This window comes from Phoxinus phoxinus (genome assembly GCF_949152265.1).
Source record: "Phoxinus phoxinus genome assembly, chromosome: 9".
Classification (NCBI taxonomy): Eukaryota; Metazoa; Chordata; class Actinopteri; order Cypriniformes; family Leuciscidae; genus Phoxinus; species Phoxinus phoxinus.
In genome coordinates, this window is record NC_136884.1 from 12,931,226 (window position 1) to 12,952,276 (window position 21,051).

General features: G+C 39.0%; 2 protein-coding genes across 5 annotated transcripts in view; one reads left to right on the plus strand and one right to left on the minus strand.

The window, feature by feature from the left end:
- Positions 1 to 21,051, minus strand: part of cacna2d4a (calcium channel, voltage-dependent, alpha 2/delta subunit 4a) — a 37,152-nt gene that overhangs the window by 2,147 nt on the left and 13,954 nt on the right. The window contains exons 28-36 of one of the 2 annotated variants that reach the window (XM_079622237.1): positions 4,925 to 4,986; positions 3,224 to 3,238; positions 3,080 to 3,127; positions 2,859 to 2,921; positions 1,442 to 1,512; positions 705 to 780; positions 344 to 396; positions 208 to 263; positions 28 to 48 (exon numbers count right to left, since the gene is read on the minus strand). In XM_079622237.1, the coding sequence (XP_079478363.1) occupies positions 28 to 48; positions 208 to 263; positions 344 to 396; positions 705 to 780; positions 1,442 to 1,512; positions 2,859 to 2,921; positions 3,080 to 3,127; positions 3,224 to 3,238; positions 4,925 to 4,986 (465 nt within the window). The remainder of the gene's footprint in view (positions 1 to 27; positions 49 to 207; positions 264 to 343; positions 397 to 704; positions 781 to 1,441; positions 1,513 to 2,858; positions 2,922 to 3,079; positions 3,128 to 3,223; positions 3,239 to 4,924; positions 4,987 to 21,051) is intronic. The other variant, XM_079622238.1, reaches the window with a different exon arrangement.
- On the plus strand, positions 17 to 20,963 carry lrtm2a (leucine-rich repeats and transmembrane domains 2a). Of its 3 annotated transcripts, XM_079622242.1 has the most exons (5): positions 17 to 151; positions 6,668 to 6,758; positions 11,098 to 11,258; positions 14,057 to 14,653; positions 16,966 to 18,894. In XM_079622242.1, exons 3-5 carry the CDS (start codon positions 11,198 to 11,200, stop codon positions 17,418 to 17,420), a joined length of 1,113 nt encoding a protein of 370 aa, XP_079478368.1. In that variant the 5' UTR covers positions 17 to 151; positions 6,668 to 6,758; positions 11,098 to 11,197; the 3' UTR covers positions 17,421 to 18,894. The 3 variants fall into 3 exon arrangements, with proteins under 3 accessions (XP_079478368.1, XP_079478367.1, XP_079478369.1); XM_079622241.1 differs by lacking the exons at positions 17 to 151; positions 6,668 to 6,758 and adding an exon at positions 7,847 to 8,130 and having other exon boundaries at positions 16,966 to 20,963; XM_079622243.1 differs by lacking the exons at positions 17 to 151; positions 6,668 to 6,758 and having other exon boundaries at positions 11,081 to 11,258.

Here is a 21,051-nt window from a genome sequence, read left to right on the forward strand (position 1 = left end):
CACACAGTGATGGAAAACGGCACTTACATGAATGGAATAAGGTCTTGGCTGTGACACATCAAGATGAAGGAGGGTTACAGAATTAAAGAAATAAAAGGGCAAACGATGAAGGTGATGATGAAGGAAGACACAGGAACGGCCATACAGACAGGTGAGTAACACAAATGAGTATTTGCAGTATTTACATCTAGTTTACTTTACACATACCCTCCACAAAGTGATCGGAATGCCATAGACCGTTGTTGTTGAAGTCTAGTAAAAACCTGGCGGAGAAAAAGCGAATTTTACAAGGGATGAACTGAGTCACTGATGTTGTAAAGAGCAGAAAAACAGACACACTTACAGCAAGAAGTTCGATAGGAACCATCTCAGTGCTGCCAGGAGATTATAAAAGGGCTGAGGGAAGAAAGAAAAGCAGAACGAGGGGAATAAAAGAATCAAGATGGCATCCTTTCATTTCAGTTACACTGAGAATTTCTGTGCAAGAGCTCATGACATTTTTCTCGACACCATTCTTTGAGATCATGGTGTGAAGGCCAAGTCTTTTTTTTCCCCTAGATCAGCCCTGACCTGTGACCTCCACTCATATTGTCAGACCACAATGGATTGCAAGAGTAGCAATGTAGTGTATTACATGTAACACTGATAGCATCTGACTGTTGTGTTCTGGTAGACGTTATTAAAACAGACAGCAGAATGCTTACACTTAGCAGGGGTCGAGCGCCGCTAGCAGAGTGAGTATTCGCCTTACACATGCCCTGATAGTCATACAGTAACACTCTGTGGAAGACACACACACACCTTAATGCATTACATCACATTTACATTAAATGCACATTTTATAAATAAAACTACCAAAAGGGTGCTTTTACAGCAATGCTGTGAATTTTTTCATTTATTTATTTTTAAAAGGTTATTTCAATGAACCATTTTTCCTAGTGTGAATATCATAAACATAAAAAATAAAAGAAATTGTTCCACTATAAAGAGCTTGTAAGGTTCCATGAATGTTAAAAGTTCTTCATGGAACCATTAGCCACTTTTCCATCGCTGCCTTGGTAGCGCAAGAATTTGCATGGTATCACATGTAAATAGTGACCGTGTTAGAGAGGATGATCAGATATTTATTTTAATTTTATTATTAACTTATAGTGTGCTTGGCCAGCTACAGGAAACTGGCAGCCAGGCAACAGGAAAGTGAGTGGCGACGTCACTACACACACAGTTCTACCAGTATCATGGTTTCCACAAAGAATATTAAGCAGCACAACTGTTTTCAACATTGATAATAAATGAAGAATTCTTTCTTAGAACTCCAGTTTGTAACCATGTCGTGCTGAACCAATCTCTGGAAACATAACTGGAACCGTTCCTTTCTGTTCTTGGAACCGTTCGGCCCGACGGTGGAAAAGTGTTTCATAGCAAAAAAACGTTTTCTAACCTTTTAAACATGCCCATTCTCAAGAGCTGTGACATTACCGACCCATCGATTTCCCCCAGAAACCTGCCAACCTACAGATACAGAGAATAGAGAGACATAGAGAGACTTCAAGACATTGTTATTTATTATTTATCTCACCAGGATCTCTTTCTCGTTCACGATAGGAACAATGACAGTTCAGAATGAATGCGTCTGTATTAGCTTTAACGCCACAGACATCTTGACTTAATTGTTTGATAAAGAAGTGAAATCAAATTTTAAACGTCATTTGGGCTTTGTAAGGCTGCAGCCCAACATCAGAGTCAGCGTTTACCGCACCAGCACGCTGAATTATTCAGATAACCTCTGTTATCCCTCCCCTTCTCTATATTTACCCTGATGATGCACTGTTCTCCTGTTCTCCTGTTCTCTCGCTCTCTCTCTCTCTCTCTCTCTCTCTCTCTCTCTCTCTCTCTCTCTCATAGGACCACTACTAATGATGGAAAACACCTCATGCATTTATTTATTTATTCATTTCCACAGTCACTTTCCTATGCTGAGTCAGTGGTAAACAGAGCTTTTTTTAATCTGTGTTATTCACAGCACAATGTCCTTATTTAGGAACCGTTCCTTCATTTATTTATTTTTATTTTGACTGTGACCTGCTTTCAATGGAACCATTTAAACGGCAAAATACATTTTTACTGCGTGTCATTTCCCCATCTTTGTAACAGTTATGATCAGTTTGGTTTTGTTGTCACTGTCTTCTGTTCCTGTTTAGCCTGTCTTAGTTCTCTAGTTAGTGTACCTTTGTTCTCATTTTCCCTCCACTAGTTAGTCTCCTTGTTACTCATTAATTAGATCACACCTGTTTGCATTCAGTTCGTTATCTTGTATATATAAGCCCTTCAGTTCCTTCTGTTCCTTTGTCCGATATTGTTTGTGCATTGCACACTTTTTCGTTGAGTTTGTTCCTTTGTGGATTCTCTTAGTTTTCTTATTTTAACAAATACGCCATTTCATCCTTTGTGCATATCTTCATCATCATCGAACCAGAACGTGACAATCTTAACCTAAACACACACACACAGAATAAAAAGGCCTTTAACATCATCGATATTTTCCCATGTTGTTGAAAAAAAAAAAAAAATATATATATATATAATCCTTATGAATGTTCATGTAAAAATTATTAAATGTAATAGCATGTAAATACATATAAATGTTAGTAGTCATTATTGAACTTTCAGGTCTGGCTTCATTCTGGTGTGTACTTTTCACAGTCCAATCCCTTAACAGTGGATAAAATTACATCTTTCCCCACGTGTTAATATTCAGTTTCACTCGGAAATGTTTATTTTTGCATCATTATAGGTGTTTAGTGGGTTGCAAATGGCATTTTGTGTTGACCTTATCCTGTCACTTTAAGAGCTCTTACATCAGTCCTGTCCTTGGAGATGATGATGAAGCCATTACTGTCAATGACGTAGCAGTTAACGTCCTGTAAACACAAAAAAGAAAAAGCATTTTGTCACATTGAATTAGTTTGATGGAGGAATGGTTATACTGTACATATTTTCACCGATATGTCCACAAATGCTCTAGAGTCTAGATACCGACCACTTATGCATTATAAATACTATATTGTATAATACTCACCGCATTATCAGTACAGCTTAGAGGACAAAGCCCCTCTACACCAGAACACTGTGATAGACAGACATTGACAAAGACAGAGAAACTAAGCATTAAGTTTTGTATAGTATCGTGTAATCGTTTCGTTTGTTTGTATTGAGTACATACATCTGTGTCATTCGCCTGGTGTCCATCCAGATAATATGCAGCAGTAGTGAAAAAAGGAAGAAAAAAAAACATTTATTGATATAATATTACTGGCTCAGGACTGATAGCTTCTAATTCAACTCTTACTTATAACATACAACTCTTGCTTATAATCCTGCCTTTGAGACATCACATGATCTGTGCTGGCTCCTGTGTGCGTTTACTCTAGCCATCAACCATGTACAGTATCAGATGAAAAATAGGGACAGGAAAACAATCCTAAAACAGTCATAAGGACTTGTGAATATTTACTACAGCTACTGTTAAAGATCCATAGATCATATCTCAATCTAATTTTGATTAATCCATAATTGATCTTATCTCAATTGAAGCATTTGAGTGGCCTACTGAGAGACTATTGTTTTCCTGTAAAAAATAAATTCACTTAATAATGACATTAAGAGTATTCGGATCAATCTATTTTTAATACACACTACTGTTGAAAGAAATTAATACTTTTTTTCATTATGTATCATGATTTCAACAAAAATATTAAGCAGCACATTGCATTTAACAATGATAATACATTTTTATAGTAGCAAATCAGCATGAATGATTTCTGAAGGATCATGTGACACTAAAGACGAGTTCAAAAATAAAGCTTTGTCATTACACAAATCATTTCCTTTTATTACAAAATATATTAAAATTGTAAAAAAGATGAATTGTAATGATATTTCACAGTATTTATTTCTGATAAAAAATGCAGCCCTGGGAAGCATAAGAGACTTCTTTCAAAACATAAAAAAAAAAAAATCTTACTGACCCCCAAATTTTTTAATAGTTGTATATTTTCTCTTAATATTTTATCTTTAAAATTAAACTTAGCTTCGTAAGTAAATTTATGTTGCTTTGAGGATGATGCACGTGTGTTCTTGTGACAAACTGAGCTTGTGTGTGTGTCTCATGTAAAACTATGGCTGAAAATAACCTTGCACAATTTACACACAGACATGCCGGTCTCTTTCTAACAGCATGCGTGTTTCATCTTACAGTGTGTCATGTTCTGCACTGTTGTTAATCATTATGGATGCTGCACTGTTATTGATCCTTTAAGATTTACTCAATGGATTTGGATTTGAACATTTCAAATATTTAACAGTAAGAATAATCACTGTGGCGGCATTAGTTAATATTGCTGTCAGGAGTGAACACAGACTCAGTGGTAATGTGCCAACTGAGGTGGAAGAGTGTTCAGGCAAGGACAATCCCAGGGGTGCTAGAAAAAAGGGAGAGTGTTCTCCCCGAGGAGGATGTAGAGAGTGATATCACCTCCTCCTTATTCTTTTCGAATGCCTTCTGGACTCTTCCACTCCTCTCTCAACACTTAACATCTTCTGTTTGTATTATACAAATCAAACAAAAGCCTGTGCTAGGAGTGTCACCACTAACAGTATTGTGTTTGTTTTCACTTCCCATCAAATGCACAATGTTTAAACAGATAAGACCCATCCGGCCAATATCGCACACATGGTGTACATATCCTTGTGGAGAGAGACATCCTGTTGACATTTGTTATATAATATATATATATAATGTATATAAATATAAATTATATTTATATTAATGTATTAATACTTTGTACACAGCCACAAAAATAAACATAATTACAGGAACAGCTAGCAATAACTGTAATTGCAGTAGATGATTTAGTTTTAGTACCTGAGTGGCTACGGACCAAAGCCTTTTTTCCATCATCTCAAGAGACATCTGTACACCTATGGCTATGCAGGAGAGAAACACAGACAAAAAGATAAGAAAATTGTTTTCGTGCAAATGCACAAATTAAGAAACATGTTTGTAGAAATGCACATGTGAATACTTAAAATGACTGAGAGTTTTTTTTGTCCCTGAAGATTTTTATTTATTTTTGCTTAAGACCCTATTCCGTTCGACTTGCACATATATAATCCCAGCATGCATCAGTGGGTGTCCATGCACTCTCACAAGCTTAAAAATGCAAAATGTGCTGATATGATATCCCATATATTAAACCTGCGATCTCCCTCAAACCTGATACCTCATCAGTTTACCACCTTAAACCCATTACCTCATATATCAAACCTGATACCTAACAGCTCAATCTGTACATCCACGTCCCCCATAAACTGCTGCATTTTACAGAACAAGGTTTTGTTGTTTAATGACCCTGTGTAATTAGCAGGACAGTAGAATTTGCAGTGAGCTGACGGGTCTGATTAAACTGCAGTAAATTGTTCGACCAGAGTAGAAGCATCTATCATACAGAAGCTAATTAATAGATGTGGATAATAAAGAGGAAGAGAGTGGAAGGCAGCGTTGGTAATAGCTGCTCGGGGCTGGGAAGATGGCTAGCGGAGGGCAGACAATCTCTTGAATGAGTAGATGTGCATTATAAAGCTCTAGACCTACAGTAGCAGACATACTGTAATAATACTGGGAGATTACAGTCACCATGTCTCCTCCAGCATCCTAAAGATTTGGACAACCCTGCAACGAAGATTACCCAAAATAGTGACGAGCGAGCGCGCAGACGGATCCCAGCACGGTTAGAAGTGTGAATGACGGAAGACATGTGACTCCAGCAGAGCAGATAATTCAGTAAATACCCAGTTTTCTGAGCTTCCGTCATTCTCTTTTCCACACAAACATCCCACACACAAAAACAAACACAATGATGTGATACAGCATGAAACCGCAACCAAAAGCTCAGAGCGACAACATGGCAAGCAATCAGTCCTATTTCAAATAAACAGATTTTACAACTTGATGGGTAAAGACCGAGAGAAAGGGAGGGAGAAAGAGAGAATGTGTAAAATGTATGTGGCCCTTTTCATAATTATAGGCTACACCATTCTTGAAACTCTCCAAAATTGGATGGATGGATGGATGGATGGATGGATAGATAGATGTGAATATGCATGTGAATATATCTATCTGGGGGGAAAAACCCTTATTCTTGCTCCCTTGTTATGGATGGATGGATGGAGGGAGGGAGAGAGGGATGGATGGATCACATTGCTATTTCAAGTATGTAAAACAATACCTCGTTAATTAAAAATTAGATTCTTCTGGTCATAATAAGCTTAATGTTGATGTAGAAATAAGCTGAGTGTTTGAGAGTACACGACTTCATGTATAGTTTTAACTATAGCTCACTGATCTGTGCAGTAGATTCTGCTATATTGTATGGGTTTATGCTTATAGCTTAAAATGCATTTCAAATTCTAAATTATGCTAATGTAGTTCATATCTATTTGAATATGACAGGACTAAACTGCAGTGTGTGTGTGTGTGCGATGGCAAACAGAGCAGCAGGGTCTTTACATGGCAGATTATCACGAAGAGCTCAAGTAGCATACGCTAACAGTGAGTCAAAAAAACACCCTCTCAATTCCCCCACCTCTCTTTCTCTCTGTTGCTTAGGTAACATGATGTCAGCGCAGCCCCTATCGACACCTTGAAGACTCACCACCCAAATATGACACTGTGTCCTCCTCAACGTGAGCAGCACACAGTACGTACACACACCCACATACACTCTTCATAACATAGAGGGCTTCTGATAAGGAGCGAAATGGCATGGTAAGGATTTAATGGAGCTGTAGTGCTTTTTCTTGTCAATGTCTGGCATGTGAAAGCATGTGGGCGGCACTGAGGTCCTTCTGAAGTACACGGTGCGTTGCAACAGCCCACAACATACAGGAGGTAAACGCTTCTGGTGTCGCAGAATGCTTTTCCTCTTATAAATAGCAGCAATGGATGCATTTTTTTTTTTTTTTTTTTTTTTTTTTGAGGGGCTGTTGCTGCAGCGTGGCCTGTATGCCTTTATGCATTATTCAGCACTCCAGGCAATTGCAGAAATGTTTGTATACATGGGTGACATTTGGTCCAGTTTGTCCACGTGAACAGTGCTGAGTACATGATTATATTCCTGAGCTGTCATCACAGGGTGTAAAATACATCACTGCTGGTGATGGCAACATGTGATTGGATCCATCCATCCATCCATAATAAACACCAACCCATCTATCTATCTATCTATCTATCTATCTATCTATCTATCTATCTATCTATCTATCTATCTATCTATCTATCTATCTATCTATCTATCTATCTATCTATCTATCTATCCATCTATCTATCTATCTATCTATCTATGAGAGAGAAAGAATCAGCTGTTTCTCCCCTCCCCTCCTCACTCCCCTCATCCCTCACTAATGTTACTATCTTTGACAAGGCTGGCACACGCTTACACTGCACGCCTCACCACATGCACATATGGAGAAAGCAACACACAAACACACACACACTTACTCACACACATACTCACACAGACACACATGCGCATCAAAGGCTAGCCTGAGGACAGTATGCGCTTAAGAGACAACCTCCTGACACACACACACACACACACACACACACACACACACACACACACACACACACACACACTCAAGTGCATTCTGTGGACTCAATATACCAACACAGAGGCGAGCCGATCTACTGGAAACCACAGAGAATTGAAAGACGAGCACGCCTCCTCCTCCCCTCTCTCTCTCTTTCTCACTCATTCACTCACTCTCTCTCTCTCTCTCTGTCCTCCTCTCTCAGAGCATTACAGCGAGGCATTGCGCAGGATTTAACTCCCCTCCTTCATCTCCCTCTTCTTTATTTTAATCGTTTTTCCTTCCTTCCTCCAATCCATCTCTCCTTCTGTGGCAGCCGTTGCTCTTGGCAGCGGAAGGATATTTTCATTTCCATATTGGAGCGTTACGAGAGCTGCTATTCGCTCATTTCTCCCACAACCGTGTGTGTGCGTGCGTGTGTGTGTGAGAGAGTGTGTGAGCTTGGGGGGGGGACACCGAGAAGGACAGCATCTAAAGACGGTGAGTGAAACACTGTTAACCTATAACACACATATACAAGCACACATTACAATTTGCCTTAATTATGATTACGATGGCTGTGCATGATGTTTGCCGAGAGATGTTTTCTTTTTTTAGACCGACACATTCGCCTGTTGTTTTGGGTTACAGAGCATGTGATGTCCAGTTTTTTATTTGGACACAAAGGAAATGTAAAGATGTGTGTGTGACCACAGGTGATGCTCTGGAATGCTGCTTTTGAGTGTATTTGAGCATGTTGGAGTAAGATGGTCTCTACAATATGCAATCCTATGAACACTATATATACTGTATAAATATATATATGTGTCTATGTCTATATATATATATAATATATATATATTTATGGCAGGACAAAAAAGCATTTGTGTAAGAGGTTTGTATGTTTTTACGCATACTGTATGTGCGTTGCTTGAATGAGTGTTTATGTGAGCGTGTCTTTGTTTGTGATTCTGCTCTTAATAATTCATCCCCGTGGCCTCCGTGTTTTTGTTTCTAACGTTTCTTCGCTCTGTTCTTGCCGCCGTTGACTTTGATTGCCACCTTCTGTGTGTGTGTGTGTGTGTGCATGAGAAAGAAAGAAAAGGGATCAGCAGGACTGGTTCAGAGGTGAACATCTAAAGGGCGTTTCTATTTACTTATGTGTTTCAAGTCACAGTAACAACATATATGCTGTCACACACATGCATAGTTGACCTTGTGCATTCACAGGAAGTTAGTACGGCGTGGGGTGAGAAAGTGTGAAATATGTGCTGAACTGGACGTGGAGAGAGATGCTGCTAAAGTGAGAGACTGTTACATCACGTGTGTGTGTGTGTGTGTGTGTGTGTGTGTGTGTGTGTGTGTGTGTGTGTGTGTGCGCGCGTGTGTGTGTGCTGCATGCTCGGGAGTCAAATGACACATCCCTCAACTAATTATCCTCTCTTCACACACACTCACATCATCACACCCTCAAACTTGCATGTTCTAGGAAACGTAATGCGCTGAAAATATTCACGTGTTGAGAGCAACTCCAAAAGGTGTTTTCAGAAACTCTTACTCACACACACACACACACACACACATGCAATATAACCTCTAAATGTCTGCACATTTTTCCACTGTGCCGTTTCAGATGACAGGCTGGTGAATTGGTGTTGCGTTGCGCAAATACGCACACACAGACACACACACACACGCACGTTGTGATGGATGTGGCAGGTGACAAGGCCGAAGTGTCACAGTCTAAGACAGCAGCGGCCATTTTAAAGCAAACTGGCCTGGCATAAACAGAAGCAACTTGTAACCTTGTGCTCAATGATCTGAGACACACACATTCACAGCATTGCGTTACACAACTAGTATTACATAATGGTATGTCGTTATAATAATAATATTCCTGTCTCTGGCATGTGCTGTGAGGGTTTCAGTGTCATATTACTGTACCTCAATTAACTAAATCGCGTCTGCAGCGCCAGTTCTACTACGGTTTTGTACCCTGGAGAGCTGTTTTACAGTAAGCTCCGATGTATTACAGATGGCTGTGCACCGGGAGGAAAGTTGTGACTCTCAGATTTAAAGGATATTTCAGTTATGTTTTTGATTGATACATTAAGCTTTTCTCAGATATTTCTCCTGTAATTATATATGATAAATACAAATAGAAACAAATGAGGCAATTGCTGACGTTCCGTAAGAGTATAGAGCAGGGATTCCCAAAAAAACTTTTTTTGCCATGTAATATTTCAATATTTTAAGAACACATTTGCATATTCACGGTTCTCTGAAGTGCTTTATTGTTTTTATTTTACAATTACTTATTGCAAATGTAATTTTTTTTATTATTGAATTCATTATTAGCTTTTCATCAACACACACCCGGACATTGATGACAGATTTTGATTAGAAATGTTTGAGCTCATATTGAGATCTCAGAGTTTGGTATGTTTAAAAAAATCTAAGAACAGTTTGAGGGATTTTTGGGATCACTTTTAAAACTCTAGAGGAAACACTAAAGTTGGCATGAAATGGAAGTTGCAATAGACGTTTCTTTCCTATTATGATGTATATCCGATTTAAACTACTTCTGGAAAGAGAAAAATGTAAAAATGTTGATTTTGTCCTTTGGGAATTGATTGGATCGTAAGAAGTTAATAAATAAAGGCAGATCTGAATGCCAGTTGTGGAGAATATTAAGATCCACCCTCCACCGAGACACGTCATGAAAAGAACAGACGTTGTTTCGAGGGGGTTAATGTTTTTGATGAAAGATTATGAGTATACATGAATTTTAAAAAATAATGATGTGTAACTGATAAATTATTTATAATGAGCACTGAAATATTCTGAATTTTGATTTCATGGAAAATTAAAAATAGTGAGAAGCAGGAGATGTAAGCAAAAGTCTCCATTTGATGTCCATTTAATCTCATCTAATGAAAATAATATTAAATATGAATAGTATTATTCAATAATAAAATATTTTAATACAATTAAAACACTATTCAAGAGCTCTCATTTGTGATTTTTCTTTCTCGTAGGTTAGACTGTAACATATTGTCTATCACCGCACACTACTGGAATATGTTAACTAGTCTAATCGAATATTGAACAGATTCGAGAAGCATTATGTTGCAAGGTTTGTGTGTTAAAAGTTAATTGCTAATTTGATCTTTCCTAATTTACGATGTTTTCCATTAAGCCTAGAGTAGAGAGCACACAGAAGAAATCAACTTTGACGGGAAGTGAGCTGATTCAAAAAATAAGCTTTGGCATTTGACAGTGATACTGCCGTTACCAACATGTCAAGGTTTATTTGAGTTTCACCACAGATACTTATTGGGGGGGAAAACACAAACCACACGGCTCACACGCTCAGCAAGTCATCTATGCTAACACGGGCAGAAAACAATTAAGCGTCAAATTATGTACAGAATAAAAAGCTGACTATCCTTCAAACTCTCTCTGCAGTCTCATCACTGGCCCCGTAACCGCTGCCTGTGGAGGCTGGCATCAGGGCCAGCTGATGCCACAGCGAATCTGAGGCAGCTGCAGTCGTAGAAGCGCAGACATGCAGCTCAGCACTGCACCTACACTGGGTCGCAGGAGGAGAGGAAATCCGGACAGTCAAGGTGAGCCCAACTAACACACACACACACACACACACACTCTTCTGAAGGTTTAAGTACCGATTCCATTCATACGGTTTTAAATGCTTTGTCCAAAGAGGGAATATCAATTATCTAAAGTATTTTCATTGATCACTTTCTGAAATGCATCAGTTTGCATTCTGTTTTATTAATGTGTTTGTGGAAAGAAAGGTAGTGTGTGTTGACGTATGTGCCTGCGTGGGTGTACTGTGTATAGTGGTATTGAGTGCGGCATACATCACCAGCTGCCCCTGCAACAGATGGATTAGGATGGCTTTAGTTAATGTGTGTGTCTGATTAAAGATCTGCATGAAGCAATGCAGGGACAACACACACACACACACACAGTTTTGCTGCATTGTCATAAATACTACGGCATAGTGGAAAATATTGTGCTGCTACCGGTTTAGAGTCAAACTTAAAATCTCTATGCTATGTATATTTAAAGCCTGTACTTATTCTGTATTACTTTCTTAGGGAACACAATGCTTTTTGAAAGAATATCCTAGCCGCTGTTTTCAATTTAATGAAAGTAAAGGTCCAAAAAGACATTATCAAAGACGCTATTCAAAGTCTTCTGAAGTCAAAAGCTTGCTTTGTGTGGGGATCGGGGAAAAGCCTGAAATTTAAATTATTTACTGATTATCTTGAGATCCGCACTAACTCTACTTGACTTATTCATTAAGAGATCACGTAATGAATTGTTCTCTTCAGTCGGATCCTTTCAATTCATATGTTGATCTATTACATATGATCATAAATAGGACAGACCTGGTTGTTGAAATTAATTGTCCACTGGAGGAAAATATTTTGAGTAAATAACAGCTTTAATAAATACAGACTACTATAGAGTATAGAATATAGAGCAGAGAGAATGTATGTATGAACTACTTTTATAGTGCTTTTGTGTCTTTTCTGTAAAGCTGAAGTCCCCGTTCATTGTTATTGCATAGAAAGAAGCAACAACACTTTTTATTTTATTTTGTGTTACAGTAATCTGCATTATTTATTCTGAAAATCGGAGACCTGCTTTTAAAATGAGCAAATCCAGTAGGGTAAAAAGAGAGGTAGACATCATAAAATTCAAGATGAAATATGAATGTAGGCACAAAATAGACATTCATCCTATTTTTAATCTAGGTCCACTCACGAGGAGATTTCCGTCCGCACCACTGACATAACGTTTTCAACGGCGTTCTGAACACACAGGGAACAAAACAGAGAACGAACATTGTGTTTCAATGTCAGCAGTCATATGCCTATCCTGAGTTCCTGACACATTTTTTTTTCTCAGCCAAACAGAATAAGGGATGAGAGAAGAAAGGGATATACTGGAAATTGAAGGTTGACAGGCCAAAACAGCAATTCTAGAATAATTCACAACTACATAGTTTAGAAGGACGGATTAATTATTGAGATTACACAGAATTGTGTGAGTGTGTATTAAAGAGAGAGTGTGTTCGTGATGATTGTGTGTGTGTCTCTGATTACAAAGGGATCAGGGTGTTGAGGCTGGTCAGGATCAGATATCCGAGTGCTGTAACTGCATCTGTCTGCACTTAAACTGCCAAACACTCACACACACACACACACGTTCAACGAGACAACTGGGATCTCAATGTTTAAACCGTCATATCCATTGATAGCATCTGATTGTATAAAAGAGAGAGGTGACAAACAGTTGGCAAATGTTTGCTTTGTTATAGCAGAGCAGAGGACGTTCTCTGTTTAACTCTGAGGCACATTATATTCCCATCATACACTCTTACAAAAAAGAACGGAAAAGCCTGATGCCGTAGGAGAACCTTTTTAGGTGCTTTAGGTAGAACTGCATAGGCCCAAAAATATGCAAAATTATCCAACAACAAAGATATGGGAAGCATTTTCTCATACCTGGTAAGAGCTGATAAGCCAAATTAATTTACTATCCTGCGCATTGTTTTTCACTGCTAACTTTAACCCTATCGGAATAGACCTATGCAGGGTTGGAAGAGTCCAGTAGCCCAATTGCAACCCACTAACTGTCAACCACTGCAGTTTTTATTTTATTTTTAATTTTTTAAGAAAACTCTTTACCGATGCTTTACTGATCTCAAGAATCTATAATGCTACATCAGCCAAGAAGAGACATTTAGCCAACTCAAGAATCCCATTCAGGAAACCACAACTCTTATGTTGAATGTCGTTCTCAAATCTCATTCTCACACTCACATTCAATTAAACTAATAGAAGTTTGATGTCATGATGTCAAATGTGTGTCGTGTGTCTCATTGATTTTCAGTAAAAAAACAAGGTACATTTGGCTATTTTCCTCACACAAAGCAACTGTATGGTTTCAGAAGACTTATGACTGAATTAGCATACAAGTGATATTAACTCGTTTTTGTTGTTGGTGCATTTGTTGTAATTTGTGGAGCATTGTGGTCATGCAGTATACTTATTTTGTGTTCTAAAGAGTGTTCAATAATCAAAACCCATCCTGCGCAAAAACATCCTGAAAGTGCTGCGACACAGACAGTAGCTACTTGCAGCGAGTGCATCAAAAATACTGCTATGTCTAGAGGTTTGCTTGTAGGTTCACATAAGCTCCAGTTTAAAATAGTGTGGTTGGAGCGGAAGCCACAGGTTGTGTTGAGCACTGGTCTCCTTAATTAAATAAAGTACATATGATTCACAGTGGCACTAAATCAACACCTATTACATCTTTCACATCAATCTTTCACATCTATGTCAACTCTTTCAGACGATATACACTTCTCTTTTTTTCTTCATTCACACAGGTCTGCTAGGTGTGCTGAGCGTGTGTGCTACGTTGCTGCAGTTATGCGCTGGCTGTCCTTCAGAGTGTGTGTGTAACTCACTGGAAGCTAACTGCAGTGGGCGGAGTCTAGTATCTGTGCCCGCTCTCACTTCTCTCCCGGAGGGCACACATACCCTCTTTCTGGCCAATAACCGCCTCTCCTCCCTGCCCGTCTCGGCCTTCGCCAATCTGAGCACCTTTGAGAGCCTCGACCTGTCCAACAACTATCTGGACAACCTGCCTTCCAGACTGTTCCGTGAGCTGAGTAACCTGAGCGATTTGAGTTTGCGTAACAACAGCCTAACGGTTTTGGATCGGGAGTTATTTCGTGGCCTGACCCAGCTGCGGAGGCTGGATCTGTCTCTGAACGGCTTGGCCACTGTGCCGCTGGGCCTGCTGGATGAGCTGCAGGGGCTCACCTGGCTCTCCTTAGCTGGGAACAGACTTCACGCCCTGGAGAGAGCCACATTTGAGCCTCTCGTCAACCTTCAGCACCTGGAGCTGGGCATAAACCCCTGGGAGTGTGACTGCAACCTGAGAGACTTCAAACACTGGATGGAGTGGCTAATATACCGAGGTAAGGGTTGTGTGTGCGTAGTGTTTTTATTCTCTGCAGGTGTAAAAATACGTCATTTGAGCAATAAGCCACAAGAGGCTGTAGGTTACTAGGATTTTACCATAAGTAAGGTGTGTTCTTTGGCACAATCCAAAGTGGACTGCCTTAACGCCTTTAACAATGGTGAAAAATAGTGAATTATTGCACCTGTAAAGAGGCGACAACAGCAGTATGATAATATACGTCAGTGTTTAATAAATAATTAAACTTTTTAATATTTAAAATCTGAATCAATTATTCTTCCATCAAGTAATATATTTCAACATTATCGAATTACTGTATTTCATTAAAATTGTACGTGCAATCATGTAAAGTGCATGTTTATTGGCATTTTGCTAGGGCTATAAACCATTGAGAATTCAGAGACTTATCTGTTTTAAAAGAGGTTTATTAAGCCTCTTAACAGATGGAGCTGTAACCTAATGGTAAGTGCATGTACTCCAGACTTATTGTAGGAAATGTACCCACTCTCTCCCTGATAATTTCCTATCTATCTTTTGTCTACCACTGGCAATGAAATGTGGCAAAACCCCAACAGTAATTGTGAAGCAGAGCTTCTTATTTTCCATACCTCTCACTTTCTATGTTTCTCTGTCTGTCTCAATCCTTCAACTCTGAGTCAGAGAAACTCATTTCATTCTGTTTCAGAGCAGCTTTGAGAGGGAGGGGGATTTGAAACAGACATGAGAGGCTGAGTCACAAAGCTTTTAGTGTGTGAGAAAGATACTCCAGTCATGGTGGGCTGAGTCTCTTGCTTTGTTCCAATACCTAGTGAGCTGCCTACAGATGCGGCATTTAAGGCAACCAAAATACTTTCTTGACCTTACTTACACTACCTTCCCAAATAGTTTGTTTTGACCAAATTCAGGCAGCATTGCATGTTTTTTTTCATGGAGATCCCACGATGCAGCAAACTTCATGAGAAAATCCAAGATAGTGGATGGGAAATGTTAAAAAATAACATTATATACAGTGTTGGGGGTAACGCAGTACAAGTAACGAGTTTTTCAAGTAACTAGTAAAGTAACACATTATTTTTAAATTTACAAGTCATCTCTCCTGTCCCCATGTTGAGAGAGTAAGCACAGAGGCGTTGCGTGCGCTGTGTAAACATGATGGTTATTGTAGTTCTAGACTAATTTTGAGCAATGCATTTACTCATGTCACTTGCACAAAAACAGATTCAGTATTCCTCAAAATGAATAAAAACTGTAAAATGCAAACTCAGAGTATTACGCAAACCTGCAATAAATCATGTTAAATTACACAAACGTTATTTAATTTCACTTTATTAACTAATGTCTTTAATGCTGACCTTCGGTGATTTAATTCAACCATACGGATAAGAAAAAAATGGCTTTAGATAAACATCACATTTGTGTTTGATTTTTTGTTTTTATTGCTGAAGAGTGAAATTTCTTCTCCTGTGTCCTATTCTTCTGCAATCCAGAATGGCAGCACAGCGGAAAGGTTTGTTTGAGTTGTGCCCTCTACTGTACAGGTGTGAATGAATTTGCATTTCCCTCAGCCTGAGGCTTATTCATTTCACTTTTGGTGTGAAAGGGCTTTAACACTTGAAAAACAAACAAGCAAGCCCAGCCCAGATGAGAAAAAGTAACGTAACTCATTACATTCCATAAAAAGTAACTAACACAATTACTTACTTTTTAGGGAGTAATACAGTTTTGTAATTTTTTACATTATATATCATTCAACTTTACTTTTACATTATATATCATTCGGTAATTAAAAATATTCTGGAAAAAAAATAGATCAGAAAAAATAAATAATAAAATATAATGTACTGTGTATTTTATGCATACTGGATTATTGCACCATTAGCTGTGTGATATGTGAGATGCCAATTACAAGCTATTTTAAAATCAAGTGCGAGACAATTACCCTGTACAGAATTATATTTGTGTGGCATGTGGAGTTGCTGCCTATGTAGAGCACTCCAAATTAGTCATTTCATGACAGTTAGCATGTTGCCTTAGAAGGCAGCTGCCTATGTAGGCAGTGTGGCAAATCACTAGGTTTTGGAACAGAGCTTCTGTATGCATGTCAGGCTTATTAATTATACACCAGCTACCACTCTTTCTCTCATACAAACACACACGCACATTGAAGAGGGCTTCTGTTCTGACCCTCCTAGCTGTGTGGTGCTATTTTGGAAGGCTTGAAGCCACCATTCAAATTCATTAGAGGTTACTATTGTTTACCTCAGAGAGATACATTTTTGATTTCTCTTTCTCTATTGCTTTCTGTCGTAGGCGGTTATGTCGATGCCGTTGAGTGTACGCTTCCGAAGGACTTACGGGGCCGTGACATCAGGGGTGTTCCTGTGGAGATGTTCAACTACTGTCTGCAATTGGAGGATGAGAATGGGGGCGGGGCTGGGAGCAAAGGTGGATCTCCACCATGTTTTCGTGGGACACCCACTCCATCGTCCGAAGGTGCAGTGGTGCGTACGGAGACAGAGCTACCAGACTGTGTGAAGCAGCGTTATCGGCCGGTCAGTGTTCGCAGGGCGATCGGTACAGTAGTGATCGCTGGTGTGGTCTGTGGAATCGTGTGTATTATGATGGTAGCTGCCGCAGCATACGGCTGCATATATGCCTCTCTAATGGCAAAATACCAGCGAGAGCTAAAGAAGAGGCAGCCATTGATGGGTGACGCAGAGGCGGAAGGCGACTCGGAGGACAAACAGATCTCATCAGTTGCATAGGGGAATGGGGGAGAGATTCAGAGTTCAGAGGTCATCCACAAATATAAAGAATCCTTTACTGGTTGGTCTGCACATTTGATGATCATTTAGCTGCCCAGTAGAGGATTTATAATCCCTGTTTCCTGTTTCTCTGTCCTTCTTAAGACTCTCTCTGACTCTCAGACTTACACTTTACTCAATCGCCAAACTTTGGCCTATGACCTTTGACCTATTTGCCCCAGGACAAGAGGGACCACTCAGCACTTTAGAACTCCCCCACCCTCCCTCAATGTTGAGAGGATCTCAGCAGAGGAGGCGTGGATGCAACTGTTCACAGTTCCTGAACCCTGATGTTTCTAGAGGATCACGTGCTCTCATTAGCATTTACCTCTGTAGCAGCCTAGCTATCAATCCAAACCTACAATCATAACTCTAACCCTCAACACTAATCCCAACCCCAATCCTAGACCTTTAACTCTAATCCCAACCCTCACAACACTAATCCAAACCCCCAATTCTAACCCTAACCCTTCAATACTAATTCTAATCCTTACCATAAACCTCCATCACTAATCCAACCATCACCTCCAACACTGTGTTCTACACCGGGTGGTACGTGTAAGTGGCACACTACACCAAATGCCAATAACACTCATTATAATCGATGCTGTCTACAGTGGATACATTCCAATGCATTGCATCGAGTCACAGACCATAGACAGATGCCCAGATTTCTGACATACTACTGTACATGCGCTTGCTCTGCTTCCGGCAAAAGGACAATTTGATTTGGAACATTCACTTTTAAGTTTCCAGTGTAGGCAGCCTCAAGCCGTTGCAGCATCAGTGTAGAAATGGTGTAATCTTAAACTTCAAACTCTACTTCCAAACCTAAACCTATCACACAAATCCTTATCCTTACCATAAACCTCCATCAATAATCTGAACCCCTAACCCTGAACATCCATGACTATTCCTAACCCCCAACTTTAACCCTAATCTGACCCTGAACCCTGAACCTCCAACACTACTTCCTACCCTTACAATTACCCTCCATCACTAATTTGCCCCTGGTTTTACGGACAAGGTTTAAGCTTGTCTCAGACTAAAATCCATATTTGAGGTGTTCTAACTGAAATCAACTTGCACTGACAATCCTTAAAACATGTCAGTGCTATTGTTTTGTCTCAGGATACACACCAGTAATGTTTTTTTTATGAACATTATAACATATAAGCTACTTAATTGCCCTAATTGAACTAAGGCCTAATCCTTACTTAGTCTAGGCCCTGTCTGTTAAATGGGGCCATGAACTTCCAACTCTAACCTTAAACCTCCATCCCTTCTCCTAACCCACAAGTCTACCCCAGTCTCTAACACTAACCTAATCCCCAGCTCTAAACCATAAACACTATCCCTACCATAAACCTCCATCACTAATATGAACCCCAAGTCTAAAACTCCCGCCATCGCAAATCCAAATAACTCATAATCCAAATAAATTAAACCCCCGATACAAATAGCACTCCCAACCCTAATTTGAACCCTTAACCCTACCCCAGTGTGAACTAAACATCATAACCCCCAAATATCATGTTTGAAATATTCCCACCTTATTTATCAGCTATAATATATTCTGTACAATGTGACGTGACCCCAGTTTTATGTTTTTAAGTGTGAGGTTTGTCCTTTGTATTGTGTAATAATTTGTGTTGATAACATTGTTTACGGTTTGTTGTTTCTCCATGTTCATCTCTAGAGGTCAGACTTGTTTTTGTAAGACTAGAAGAATCCAGCCCTGGCGTCTATCGTGAAGTGTCTTGAAGTATTGTGAAGTCAAGTGCTAATGTAGAGCAGGCTGAGGAATCTGTTGATGTTTGTGGAGGGTGGCAGATTGTGGCTATTGGAACTGTTAATTACACCTTGGTGGCTAAAGAAGCACAGTGATAGCTACCCTCTAAACCATAACAGAAAGGCAATAGATGAGAGGGAAATAAACCTTACATTTATTAAGATAGACTTTTTCTGTGCAATATAAATCAATGTCTTTGTTGATCTGTTGTTGAATTCTGGACTAGGATGTCATAGCTGATTTAGTCTGATCTTTTCTCTTGGGCTGGCGATGGAGGAGAATCGATTGAGTCTGTGTGATCAATTTCCTGCTTGTGGACCAATTTGCATAATTCGCTTTTCCTTGAGGGCAGATGTTGTTTAGACTAAATAATTCAGATAAATTTGACTTGGGCTTTCAGAAGCCCACAGATATAATATAAGCTTTTCTGCGGCAATCAGCCTCAGCAACTGGACGAAAAATGGAAAGAAAGACTGTCAGAAACTAGCTGCACACTGTTAATGTGAACCAGCATATTTTTTTTCCTCAGTGTTATTGAAAATTTAGAATCAGATTATTATGTCAAGATTAACGTCATCATTGGGTGTTTTGCACAATGCTGCCATCTATAGGAAGGATGTGCAGTAGGCACAAGGGTGTGGAGCAAATATCACACCACTTCATCCGGATTTAGGAGATGCTCTTCCGCTGTAACTATAGCAACAATCTTTCCTACACACTATTCATTACCAATGCAAATTACTGGTAAGATTGCTGGGAAAAAATTGTAAATCAAAGTACAACTAATTTGTGTGTTAATACCCACACCAGCAGTTAAGCATCTCTGACTCTTATCTGTATGTTCAATGATATTTGCAGCCATATGCTGAGTATATATATAAGTACAGATATACATTTATTCAAATGTATGTTGAATATATGTATCTATTTTAATCTGTCTTACTAATTATTTATGAACAATAACTTGATTGCAAAAAATTGAGTATACTTTTCCCTGTGTTTCCTGTGAAAACTCCTTTTGTAGAGGAACTCCTAAAAAATCTCCATAAGAGAATTCAGAGAAAACTCATGAATTATTAATTAGAGGAGTTTTGTCTAATGGTTGCAGTCTCTCTTGCCATTACTGTTCTTTTAGCTCTTATTTTATACAGCATGTGTCATGGGCCTGTACTCTGCACGGGGCGACAAAACACATACCCTGTATCCTCTGTTATGTAAAAAGAAAAACGAAAGCACTTTTGCCACTGGTGGACTAATACTTTCCCGTCAAATTGCACTTATTGCGAATAATCTCAAAAGTTAGCACATGCTTGTTTATTGACTGTCAGCAAATATGCCAGTGAATATGAAGGGCGGTATATAAATGAGCAATGACTCTGCTGAGGTGTGTTTACTCTCAGTCCTGGCCTTACATTTAAGAGCAGGGACACCACACACACACACTTCACTACACACTTTGTAAATCCCATTGGATTGATGAAAGGAAAGGAATTGCCCATTTGACTGAGCTTAAAGCATCTTCAAGATCTTTCTAAAGTTCTGGTTTAATATCTTATAGCTTATTGATGTGACCCTTTCTTCACTTGACCTTTTTTCTAAGACTGAAATGAGATCCTTCTTTATATTTTCGCTTGATGAAAATCAGTTTGAAATATGATTTGTGATCTGTGATATAATTCTGTGTTAAAAATGAATAAAGAATGTATTTCTGTAAACGTTGAAGTGTAAGATTCAGCAAGCACTCACACACAGTTTGCTCAAAGTAAAATTATAAAATATGCTTCTTCAGATTCACACAAA

Coding starts and splice junctions, on each gene's coding strand:
- lrtm2a (XM_079622242.1), top strand. CDS start 11,198: ATGCAGCTCAGCACTGCACCTACACTGGGTCGCAGGAGGAGAGGAAAT. Junction 11,259..14,056: donor AGGAAATCCGGACAGTCAAG/GTGAGCCCAACT, acceptor TCATTCACACAG/GTCTGCTAGGTGTGCTGAGC. Junction 14,654..16,965: donor GGAGTGGCTAATATACCGAG/GTAAGGGTTGTG, acceptor TTTCTGTCGTAG/GCGGTTATGTCGATGCCGTT.